At 44.0% G+C, this 12,815-nt stretch overlaps 1 protein-coding gene across 1 annotated transcript in view; it reads right to left on the bottom strand.

The window, feature by feature from the left end:
- Positions 1-12,815, bottom strand: part of emc2 (ER membrane protein complex subunit 2) — a 119,822-nt gene that overhangs the window by 59,544 nt on the left and 47,463 nt on the right. Inside the window, exon 5 of the mRNA XM_072466878.1 lies at positions 12,671-12,728. Coding sequence (XP_072322979.1) covers positions 12,671-12,728 — 58 coding nt within the window. The remainder of the gene's footprint in view (positions 1-12,670; positions 12,729-12,815) is intronic.

The raw sequence follows: 12,815 nt of genomic DNA, 5'->3' as shown, positions 1-12,815 counted from the left end.
GGGCAGGAGCTCAGAGGGCCTGGGCAAATCAAGCTTACACTTTCTTTGTCCTCATACGACTTCAGACTCACTCAGACAGATATAACCTGAATTACCTCAATTGTGCCCCATCCTTCCATTAAACAAGCACAATCCCTTCCATCCCAGTTTACGTTCTAAGTGTGTTACGTCCACACAAACAGCTGTTTCCGTGGCCACAAGTGTTCTGAACTGCGCTTAAAAAATCTGCTAGGCTTTGTTTGTCTATGTGAAACCTACACAAATGTTTTCATCTCCGAATAAGTTGCAACAACTCTAAAACTACAATGTGGGAATGGCTGTCTGGTCAGTGAGATACAGGAAATGCAGCAACCACCCTGAAAAATGATAGTGATAAGAGTGACGAGCTTAAAGGTTCAGACACAAGTTATCTAAAAGGGCTCTGTAACAACAGGAATAAATTGTTCAAAAGCCCTTCCTATGTCGCTCTTGGAATTTTTATGTTAAGACTGATTTGTAATTTTGCAGTTAAGGGACTCTTTCACCCTTCAATTACACTTGTTCCAATACACTGAAAGGAATGCCTGTCTGTGCTTTAAATTAATTGCGCTCATACAGACAGCAACATCCCTGGTCACAACATTCCTAAGCTCGGCTCAAAAAACTTGATAGATTTTTGTATAAACGTAGACCATTGTCCAATTGTAAGGACCAGAAAACATTCTCTGCAAAAAGGTCTTTAAAAAAAAAGGTGCTTTTTTTTTTTTAAATAGACAATCATTTCGCCCACAAGTATTAATCAGGTGTTTTGATTTTCTAAGACCACTTTTTTAAAAATGTATCCTTCATTTGGGGGGCAAAGCTGGTACTCACTGCCCGTCACCAGCTATCCTTAAGAACACGAAAGCAAAGAAAACAGCTGGCTCACCCATTCGGTTCATTCCTGACATGGTGCAGTTTAGATCGACTACCACCCACCCAACTCTACCCCCATAAAACAATCAGAACCAGGGAACCAACAGAGATCGGTGACAATGTTCAGTGATCTAGCTGTCTTCTGTAGAGATATTTACCACACTGGGAGCTTCCTTATCAAGATACACTCGCTGTGCAAGCCAGTACTTGACCCAACAGCCAACAGCTCTTGTGAAAAGTGCTGCCTGCTAATCCGAGAGCCTTTCCCCTGATTCCCACGCCAAGATTCCCGAACAACCCTGCTCTTGCAAGCTAGCTGCAAAATACATTTGCATGATCGCTGGAAGAAACTTGGCCACAAAGTCAAACTAATGGGGCTATAGTTTCCTGCTTTTGACTTTGTGCTCTTTTTAAATATTGGCACTGTATGGGCCTCCCTCGAGCCTGTAGGAACAATCGTAAGCTATCAAATAACTCAGCAAGTTACTCAAGAGCATAGCCCACCACTTCTGTGAGCACCTTAGGGTAAATACAATGACAGCCAGCTGCTCAAGCTGTTTGAAGGTCACTAATTCAAGCAAGGGCTCAATTAAGCCTGTGCTATCTGATGTTTTATACAAAAAACAGGTTTGAGAAACATTCTAAAACTGTTTGGGGAAATATAATTTTCTAATATTTCAGTGGAAGGGGCAGGGTTTGCAAACAGCAAGTCCCGGCATGCTGCGGGAATGGCCAGTCTATGCAGACCAATACCCCCGTGCACAATGGAAACTGCAACCATCTCGCTTGTGGGTATGTTCTTCTCAGAATGATTGGTCACGATACCTGAAACTCTAAGGGCCAAGCACTTGCAACAGAAAGTAACAAACATTTCTAATTTATTTGAAAGATTCTAAGCTGCTTTCCCACATCTTTGTGTTACAGAATATGAAAATCGCTTATTGTCACAAGTAGGCTTCAAATGAAGTGACTGTGAAAAGCCCCTGGTCGCCACATTCTGGCGCCTGTTCGGGGAAGCTGTTACAGGAATTGAACCGTGCTGCTGGCTTACCTTGGTCTGCTTTCAAAGCCAGTGATTTAGCCCTGTGCTAAACAGCCCCTAATATTAGCAAGGTGGCATTCTCGAGAAACTATCTGGAAGGATTTGACTGGTTTCCACTTGAGGATGTGTAGCTGTTGCCAACTGCTGATTCATTTTTTTTCCTCTGTAATTTGTAATTGGTACTTTTCATTCCTGCTCGCTACTTGTCGATTTATGATGTTCAGTGTTATTTTGTGAATTTTGAAATCTGACATTCATTGAAGTTTCATCACACACAACATACTGTCTATGACCGTCGAATTGAAAAAATGAAAATCGCTTATTGGGGAATTCATAGAATCATAGAATTTACAGTGCAGAAGGAGGCCATTCGGCCCATCGAGTCTGCACCGGCTCTTGGAAAGAGCACCCCACCCAAGGTCCACACCTCCACCCTATCCCCACAACCCAGTAACCCCACCCAAGACTAAGGGCAATTTTGGAAACTATGGGCAATTTAGCATGGCCAATCCACCTAACCCGCACATCTTTGGACTGTGGGAGGAAACCGGAGCACCCGGAGGAAACCCACGCACACACGGGGAGGATGTGCAGACTCCGCACAGACAGTGATCCAAGCCGGAATCGAACCTGGGACCCTGGAGCTGTGAAGCATTTGTGCTATCCACAATGCTACCGTGCTGCCCCGGAAGATAATGTGCCCACATTGGGGAAGATAATGTGCTCACCCTCTATCCAAAGGAGAAAGAGTCCACGCTTGACTGTGAGCAGACTGACTGGGGAAGTGGGAGGAACATTAAATTAACGCCTGGCTGCTTTAACAAACATGAATTGCATTCATAAAAATCCGCCAACCATATATATTCTGCTGTTAATTTGAATCGAGACTGTTCTGTGCTACACAGTCTAATGGTACTCTTATAAGGTTCAAACACACTGCTTTAGCGAGATCACTGTTCCAAGTGAGGTCACTTTGAGTTTAACTGCTCTTCACACCAAAAGTCAAAAATCTTGAAGAAAATATTCAGCTTTCTTTGTGGTTTTTTTTTAAACGACCAAGCATTGTGTCAGTCAAGGCTAGAAAAATGTAATCTCGCGAGTAAGGAGTTTCTGCTGGGTACAGTACACAAGGGCTTCATTGCTCGCCTTTATTTATTTTTTAAATTGAAGAAATTTGGATCAGAATAGATGTCACCATAATGTGTCAAATCGTGTAGTGATTGGCAGGAAATGTAAGCCTTATATACCACTCTCATTCTTATCCTGGCACCTCCCCCACAGCACATAGCGGGTCAGAAGAAATTGTTTCTTTTTAAAGAATTGTCTGATAATGAAGTGTGCTGAGCAACAAGTGCTCGAACGGTGCACACAAATTACACGTAACGTCCACCAGTTTTGTGGAGATGTATATTAATTTCGAACGGCAAGGGTCACAAATCGTTCCAGCTCAAAAGTACTTCTCAGCATCGCAGATCCACAGTCCCTAATGCTAACGGAGATGTTTATGGTGATCATTTGTTCAAGGGCTCAGGCAAGAACAGGCACTCTGCAGTGAGAGGGCAAGAGAAAACGCATGCCAGTAAAGGCGGCAAAAACGATAAAAGACATTTCTTTAAAGTGTACCGGACATGTGTCACAAGAAAACTCTACTGGAAATGAGGAAGGAAAGTACTGCCGAGCATCAGAGTATTTTGTTAATTTGCTCTCATAACCAAATCTTTTATAAAGACTGATATTGTACGTGTGACAGTTTCAACATGATACATACTTTTACCTGCCAATTATTTTGGAAGGCCATAACATATCTGCCTTCATAATTAATCCTCTACTGTCAAAACAAGGTTACCTTACCTCAATTAAAGACACCTATGTATATGGATGGACAAAGCTTTCAATGCCCTCTTGTTCAGTATTTATACATTTTTAAGCTTTCCAAAGCTTGCCTTTTTAAAAATGCAGCTGAGGAAGGCCATTGGGACATTTCAGCTCCTGCCGTCTCGAAAGATCTTGTGTTTCCCTTTGTGTGACCCTCGATCATCACTTCCAATTTGCTGCCCAAACAGCTACAGGATATTTACCTTCAATGTTTCCACTCCCCAGCCCAATCTGTGTGCTGATCATTTTGTGTTAAGGATTTTCCCACACCAAACCTCAATGTGTCCTTTCCTAAAATGAACCATGCAACACATGGCTGGAGCAGAGGCAGAAATTGGCTGGACAAACAGGGATTAAGGGATATTGGAACAGGCCAGGCATTTGGTGTAGGAGCTATTAGCTCTGTGAGGGATATACACTAACATGACCAGTTTTCATGCTACAGTTTTGACACAATTAAACCTACACTTGGGGTGAAATTTGAGTTATTTTCCAAATCTTTGCTCTCCACACTATTACTTTGCAGGCACACATTTTTATATTTATATACAAGATCTATCTCAGGTCACTTCCACCTGCTTCCATAAAAGTCCTTCCCACAACCATATTTCACACCTGAAAACCCAACGAATCTCTCCATGAATACCAGTGACAGACAGCGTCAGCATTTGACAATCCATAACAGCAATAGATGAATCAATACATCCCCCTTACTTGCCAATGATTTCCATTAACTCTGAAAGTTGGACCGTTTCCCCCAACAACACAGACTCTGAGGCTGGACTTGCACCCAATTCTATAAATGCAAATGTTTCCTTTGTAAAGTCCCCCCACTCCCTGCGGGGTGAGTGGTGGAACCAGGCTAAGTGTGCTTGCCAGTACTTCGAGCTACATTGCTTCTTTGGCACTGCTGCAACACTGATTTGTATCCGTGTAAAAACTGGCAGTACAAATGCATCCTAAAGAGAATTAACTTTGGGAAGGGATTGGGGGGAATTAAGGAGACATTACAGTCAGGCTGCTCTATGGCCTCATAGCAACACGCTTCCTCACAAATTCACTGTACTTGAGACACAATTAAAATCCTTGTTCGCGGTGTGCTGCTTCACTGATGAACTTCTCTTTCCCATCACAATCAGGCAGGTTATCAAAATGTCAAAACGCTAACAGCGCAGGCAAAATGATATATGCTCAATCCCCAGTTGGGTGTAAGTAAACTGGAATATTTCTATTCTTTACTGTACTAGGATTGTCTTTTGGTTACAACATGTTGACAAGCATTACATCCCCGGTATATAACGCAACCCAGTGCAGTACACTGAGGATTGGAGTGATGAGTGAGCTACACTCAGTGACACAGGTTGTGGGAATCCGGTCGACTCTTGGCTATGCTTTGCGGAATGGAACATAATCCAGGTATAACTCAGGTGGAGGCTGCCACTGACGGCAGGTCTGGACCAGGGATTAATCTTGGTTTAGCCTCGCCTCAGAAAGTAAGGACCACCCCTGAACTATGCTGTCTTCCTCTGTGATTCCGTTGACGTTAACTACTTGTTTGGCAGGTGGGGTGTGGTTGGGTTGGGGAGGTTGATGCCAATGGGAAAATAAAAGTCTCCATCTGTCACCTCATTGAGATTCACCCGAGTGAGTCCAATTAAATCACAGAGCCTACTGACCTGAGGAGGCAGGGGTTCACATTGGAGAACCTAGTAAGTGTGCTAGATCTGAATTTCATCAGCACCAAACTTGAACAGGAAAAGAAAGCTACAACTGTCAATGCATCCGGTGAGGAAATAGTAAAAGTTTCTTCTGACATATGATGGACAAGGCACCTCCCTTCTCTATGAATATTTGTTATCAGCAACAGTTCAGTAGCAGCTGAACACTCAACTTCTGGGTAGAAAATCCCATGTTCCAAGCCTCATGCACAGCGAGTTGTTCCCAGTCACCAGACAAGCAATTCAGAGGGTGGAACTAAGAATCCGGGGACAAGAGTTCAAATCTTGCTACACCTGGGCAATTCAAATGTATTGAATTTATTAAATCTGGCATCAAAACCTGGTACTAATGGTGGCCACATAACTACTAGATTGTTGTAAAAAGCCACCTGGTTCAATAATGTCTTTTGGGGAAGGAAATCTGCCATCCATACCCAGTCTGGCCTGCATGCCAGAGTCATTGGTGACTCCTAACTCCTCTCAGAAGTGGTCTACACTCTGTTATCAGGACAGCAGCTTGTCACCAGCCTCTTAAGGGCGACTGGAGGTGGGTAATAAATGCTGCGCCTGCCAGAGATCCTGTAAATTAATGAAAGAAACACCAATTCAACTAAGTTCCTGGATGGCAAATGTTGAATGTAGATGGTGCAAAGCAATCCCTTGCCATGTATCTGAAGCAGGCCCTGTAGCAGGTTAACTGAGGGGCAGTTGTGACGGCACTCAGAAATCCATGGGGTCAAAGCTAAACAGTACAAATGAAAGATGTTTAATTAAGTAAGAAGGAAGGGAAAGTGTGGCTTCCCCCTGAAAGGAGAACATAATTTACTGCATTTGAAAACATTTACTGCAAACTCATCTGTTTTGACTGAAATGTAGTTAATTCGTGGCACTTTCAAAGGAGTATTTCTTCACACAATGGTGCATGTCAGTCATGTGAAGCAGCACATAATCAGTGTTAAACCACTGTTAAATAGCAATTTAACCAGGAACGGTCCAACTTCAGATTTTCAGAAAGAAGTCAAAATGTGCCAAAGGAACATTCAAGCATTCTGACAGAAGCCCCTCCTGACCACACCAGGTCAGGCTGATGGCAGGCAGCACTGAAGTTACCCAGCAGGACAACATTCCAATCTTACTGCCCTTAGTGAGACATCAAGTTCTGATTCCCCAGTAATGTTGCCTATATTTATACATTTTGAAGCTGCCATCTTCTACATTTACCAGAGAGCCAAAAATCCTTGCAGTTTGCAAACAACCGCCACCAAACTTAAAACTACACTCAACTGTTCATATTTTAAGAACATTTTCCCCCCACATACTTGTTGGCATTTTAGCTATTTGGAGAAAAACACAGCGGCTGTACTTTTCTGTGGAGATGTGCCCATTGCATTTTATATTCCAAGAAGTCTAGACAAATATTAATTTATAAAATACTGCAAATACCCATTTAATATAACAAATGCTATCAGTTTTTATATCTCATTCCATTCCACAGCGTAACAGAGATGAATACATTTGCCAAGGCAAAACATGTGTCTTTTATTAATTTTTCAATATTACAAGACATATTTTACTTTGCAAGATATTGAAAAAGGGTTTTAGTGGAGAAATGATTGATAATTATCTTCCGCGTTATCTGGATCTGTCACATCCACCATTTAAAGGCATGTCACCATCTTCAAAGGTTCCTCCAGTGATTCAGCAAGTTTGGACCGAGGAGCTGACCCAGGGACCAATAAAGGCTCAAGTCCTGAGGTGCGCTGGTTAAGCTGAACCATTTATAGGTTGGTGGTAGGGTATTAAGAATGTACAAGGTCAAAAAAGGACACTGCAGCCCATCTGGTCAGTCGCAAGATGTGCAACTAGTTCAGGAAGGAGAGAGAGAATTACAACGCCTGCTGGAAGGGTGGTCCCAGAATACTGAGGACAGTATTGTGTTGTCTAATAACTGGTAGGGAGGTCAACCAGTCCCTGTGGAACACAGTACCCTAGTAATGTGTGGGGAGTAGGACAAAGAGAAACTGGGCTTTAGAATGGCAACTGAATGTAGCCAAACTTCACACCACCTCCACAGTACTGCGACGTGTCAGAAATCTGCCTCATACTTAGACATTTTGTACACCATTGCCGAGGTCAATTTATATATCTATAGGGGCTAACGATGGAAGATTGGTTAGCTAACAGGAAGCAGAGAGTAGGCTCAAATGGGTATTTTTCAATGTGATGTGACGAGAGGTGTGCCACAGGGATCAGTGCTGGGTCCTCAACTTCTAACCATTTATATAAATGACTTGGATGGAGAGATAGTTGCCAAATTTACCGGTGACACAAAGATGGATAGGAAAGTAAGTTGTGAAGAGGACAAAAGAAGGCTACAAAAGGGCAGAAATAGGTTAAATGAGTGGATCTGGAAAAGAGTAAAATCTGGGAAAATATAAAATGTTTGGCAGGAAGAATAAAGAAGCTGATTATCTGACTGGTGAGAGATTGCAGAGCTCTGAGGTGCAGAGGGATCTGGGAGTCCCAGTGCATGAACTACAAAAGGTTATTATGTAAGTCGAGCAAGTACTGAGGAAAGCAGAAATAATGTTATTGTTTCTTGCAAAGCGAGTAGAATACACACGTAGAGAGGTTGTGCTTCAGTTGCACAGGACACTAGTGAGTGAGATCACATTTGGAATATTGTGTACACTTTGGGCGGGATTCTCCGTTTTGGAGATTAAGTCCCCACGCCGGCGTGAAAACAGTGGTCATTTACATCAGGAAAACTGGCGTAAAACGGCCACTGATTCCTCGTTTTGCTGGGGGCTAGCAGGGAGGCAGCGTAGAGCTCGTTCTGCTGGGGGCTAGCAGAGAGACAGAGTAGAGCTCGCAGCTCTAGCTGCCGATGCGGCACTGAACACTTCCGGTTCCGTGGCCACGCATGCGCACGATGGCGGCCTGCAGCGGCCGCGCCGTGCTCCATGGCAGACTCAGCCCACGGACCCAGACCGCAAAAGTAGTGCCCCCTTTCAGACACTCGCGCGCCCCAGACCGCCCCGCCCACAGTGCCTCCAGCCTAGAATGAAGCCCCCTCCCCCTGCCCGCGGATCGGCCCTCCTCCGACTGTGGTGGCCCTGGATTGAGTCCGCAACCGCCACGCGAGGCTCCCAGGTGGTGTGAGCACATGTAACCCACGCCGTCGGGAATTTGGCCGGTCAAGGACGGAGCATCGCAGGGCGGGAGTCAGGAAAAGGTCCGTGGATAATCGGCGCGGCATACTCAGACTACGCCGCTTTTCAGGGGGCGGAGAATACAAAAACCGGCACCACTCCAGATATTGGCATCAAAACGGATTCTCTGCCCGTCGAACACGATTTCGGCATCGGGTAGCGGAGAATCCAGCCCCTTATATTTAAGGAAGGATATAAATTGGTTGGAAGCAGTTCAGAGAAGATTTACTAGACGAATACCAGGACTGGGCGGGTTGTCTTATGAGGAAAGTTTGGCCAGACGATGCTTGTATCCACTGGAGTTTAATAATTTTTTTATTGTCACAAGTAGGCTTACATTAACACTGCAATGAAGTTACTATGAAAAGCCCCTAGTCGCCACATTCCTGCGCCTGTTCAGGTACACAGAGGGAGAATTCAGAATGTCCAAACGACTTAACAGCACGTCTTTCGGGACTTATGGGAGGAAACCGGAGCACCCGGAGGAAAGCCACACAGACACGGGGAGAATGTGCAGACTCCGCACAGACAGTGACCCAAGCCGGGAATCGAACCTGGGACCCCGGCGCTGTGAAACAACAGTACTAATCACTGTGCTATCGTGCTGCCCCTCATGGGTGATGGGTTTGGATGGTGCTGCCTAAGGAGCCTTGGTGAGTTGCTACAGTACATCATGCAGATGGTACACACGCTGCAACTGTTCGTCACTAGTGGAGGGTTTGAATGTTTGTGGAGGGGGGGCCAATCCAGTGAGCTGCTTTGTCCTGGATGGTGTTGAGCTTCTTGAGTGTTGTTGGAGCTGCACTCATCCAGGCAAGTGGAGATTATTCCATCACACTCCTGACTTGTGCCTTGTAGATTGTGGACAGATTTGGGGAGTCAGGAGGTGAGTTACTTGCTTCAGGAGCCCAGACCTCTGACCAGCTCTTGTAGCCACAATATTTATACAGTTAGTCCAGGTCAATTTCTGGGCAATGGTAACTCCCAGGATGTTGATAGTGGGGGTTTCAGTGATGGTAATGCCATTGAATGTCACTGGGCAATGTTGTGTGTGTACGGGACATACTCAGGCAATTTCCCATATTGCCGGATAGATGCCAGTGTTGTAGCTGTACTGGAACAGCTTGGCTAGGGGAACGGCAAGTTCTGGAGCACAAGTCTTCAGTACTATTGCCGGAATACTGTCAGGGCCCACAGCCTTTACAATATCCAGCGCCTTCAACCATTTCTTGATATCACGTGGAGTGAATCGAATTGGCTGAAGACTGACATCTGTGATGCTGGGACTTCCGGAAGAGACAGAGATGGATCATCCACTCGGCACTTCTGGCTGAAGATTGTTACGAATTCGTCAGCCTAGTCTTTTGCACATACGTGCTAGGCTCCCCCATCATTGAGGAAGGGGATATCTCTAACATTTCCCAGTTCTGATGAAAACTCACTGACCTGAAACGTTGGGAGTGATTTTGCTGCCAGCGAGAATGGCAATGCAAAATCCTGCGATAATTGGTAAACGGGATTCTCGCCGGCGGGATTGCATATCCCGATTTTAAATACCGCTCACTGATGATGTAACAAGGTTCCCATTCACAACGGAAGAGAACCTCGTTGTAAAAAACAGGGGTGGGGTGGTGATTGTGTCGCAGGGGAGAGAGCCCCAATACCTTCATGGTGGGTGGGAGATGTTGGGGGAAGTTTTAACTCTCTGCTGATAGGGGGGGCCCTTTAACAATGGTGCCCTGATCTTGGTGCAGTCGGTCCTGCCGGCTCCAACAGCCCCACCCGGCCAAACTGATGGTACAACCCACACGCCCAGGTTTCTATTTCTCAGAGTGGCTCAAGATCTGGTGTAAAATACTCGGCAGTGCATCTGGAGACGCACTCCGGTTTTCAGACACAGCCTGACACTCTGAAAAATGATGGTAAAATTCTGTCCCTTAACTCTCTGCAGACCAGAGTATTTCCAACATTGTCTCTTTTCATAACTTGTTCCATGTCTTGCACAAAAATATTATTTATTGCACTGATCATAAGCTATCGAAACAGTCTGTTTCTGATGATGGCATTCTCTTATATACTGGTACAAAGAAAGACAATTTAAAAGTTGAAACTAGCTACTTCGAAAAGAAAATCAACGCTTCAAAGTTCTCAATGAAAGAAATACTGTTACCCCAGCTAAAGATACTGGCCTCATTGTCAGCCTGTGTAAAATGGCTCAGTTGCTGTTTTTAAAAATGCATTAAAAAAAAGAACATTTTGCACGAACTGAGTGTATCTTAACAGGCCCACTGATCTCTGGTGAGATTAAAACATGTTGAATCCCAAAAAGTAGACACAAAACTAAATGCATTAACACATTTACTGACAGAGTAAACTATTGGACCTTTTATTAAAAGGGCTTTTTTTTTTTGGCAAACGACTTGCCAAAACATAATCAAGGGATTGCAGGCTGCAAATGGCTTTTATTAGTGGCATTTTCCTCATTTCCTGAAGCACAGATTATTTTCCCCCCTCAAATCTGTCTATTTACCTTGTAGCAGCTGCCAACATGGAAACTTAATATTCCGAGGCAGCACCCTGCACTGGCAAACTGACTCATCAGAAGAAACCATTACAAATTTCTCACTATGCCAAAGCAAACAAGGCAAAAAGGTCTGTGTTTAAAATCGGGCAGTATATTATTCTCCTATTACGGCTTCATGGCCCTGTGGAAATGATTACCAGCAGGTACCTAACGTCTGAAGAATTTCCAACACTCAATAATTTATTAAACAAATCTGAAGTTAACTGCGTACGAAGGAATCCACAAAAACAAGAGACTGCAATTTCACAGATTAAATTGACAAGATTGAATGAATAAGGGGGCATTTTGCCTGCTGCACTCACAAGGTAGCTGACACACTATTAGATGTTGCCCAACTGCAGATCAGAAAGAATACTAGGAGGTAATCTGTCTTCCTACAATTCCTGGCCCATAACACGCATTTCATGCCACTTTTGAAGTGCTGTGTTTTATTTGGCAGTTGGTTTGATCTCTTACTCTCTTCGCATCTATTTAATCAGCCCACACTCCGCAAAACCGACAGGTAAGCAAGCTAATCCGAGAATGCAAAGTTCAAACTCTTTTTGCCCCTCACCAATCACTTAGGCTCAAACGATGACTAAAAAAAATGAACCACTCGCTTGCAAGCAACATCAATGTCCTACTTTTTCTGACCCAAATTAGTGGCAGTGAACAGAACTGTAGTCACAGAGTGATAATTGAACAGGCTCCCCATCGTGCAAGCACTATTTGAATCAGCAACCCTGGATTATTGCAATACCTTCAGGCTGGAAACGGAGAAACAATTCCTTATTCATGCTACATTCACTATCCTTATATTTTTCCAGCAGTTTTGACCTGACCACACTGTGAACATGAGACCAGAAGTTCTAACTTCCAAGGTGCTGCGGTTAGGAATAGATTTTATACCATTTGTTAAGGATGAAAGAAACGTCTTTAATTTTTTGGGAGTAGTTGTATTGTGAGCCAGTTTCCATTAAAGCCCCAAAATGAATCACCCAAATCAATCTTTCCCCTGTGTGCTTAGCCCAGAAGGTGGGGAACTTCCACTGTAGCTATCTCAAATAATGGTACTGACTGCTCTTGTGGGTGTCTCAGGCTTTGGGCAGAAGCATCATTAATAGCCGACACTTCTGACACTGAACAAGAAAAAAAAACAAGAACGTTAATGAAGGCCAAGTTAAACTTCAAATCGTCTGAACTATTTCAGTATTGCAGTAACAAACATCTCACCAGTTTAAATACAATATGAATCAGTTAATACCAAAAGTGTTTTCTAGTCTCCATTAAACCAGCAGCTGACACTGGCCGTTAAACATGTTGAGACTCATTCCCCCAAAATGAACTGAAAAGCATGTTTACTCACTGTGTTTGTCGCATCTTCCTGCAAAATTGCATCATACATCTTGTTGGCATCTTCATACCTTGTGGAAGAACAAAGCACGCAATAGCTGTCTTGTTACATGATCAAGTACTTAAGTGCAGCAAATGCTCTCAGTTACCTAATGACA

This window comes from Scyliorhinus torazame, chromosome 11, assembly GCF_047496885.1.
Source record: "Scyliorhinus torazame isolate Kashiwa2021f chromosome 11, sScyTor2.1, whole genome shotgun sequence".
NCBI classification, from domain to species: domain Eukaryota; kingdom Metazoa; phylum Chordata; class Chondrichthyes; order Carcharhiniformes; family Scyliorhinidae; genus Scyliorhinus; species Scyliorhinus torazame.
The sequence above is the reverse complement of the archived record's forward strand: the minus strand, read 5'-3'. Positions and strand labels throughout refer to the sequence as shown.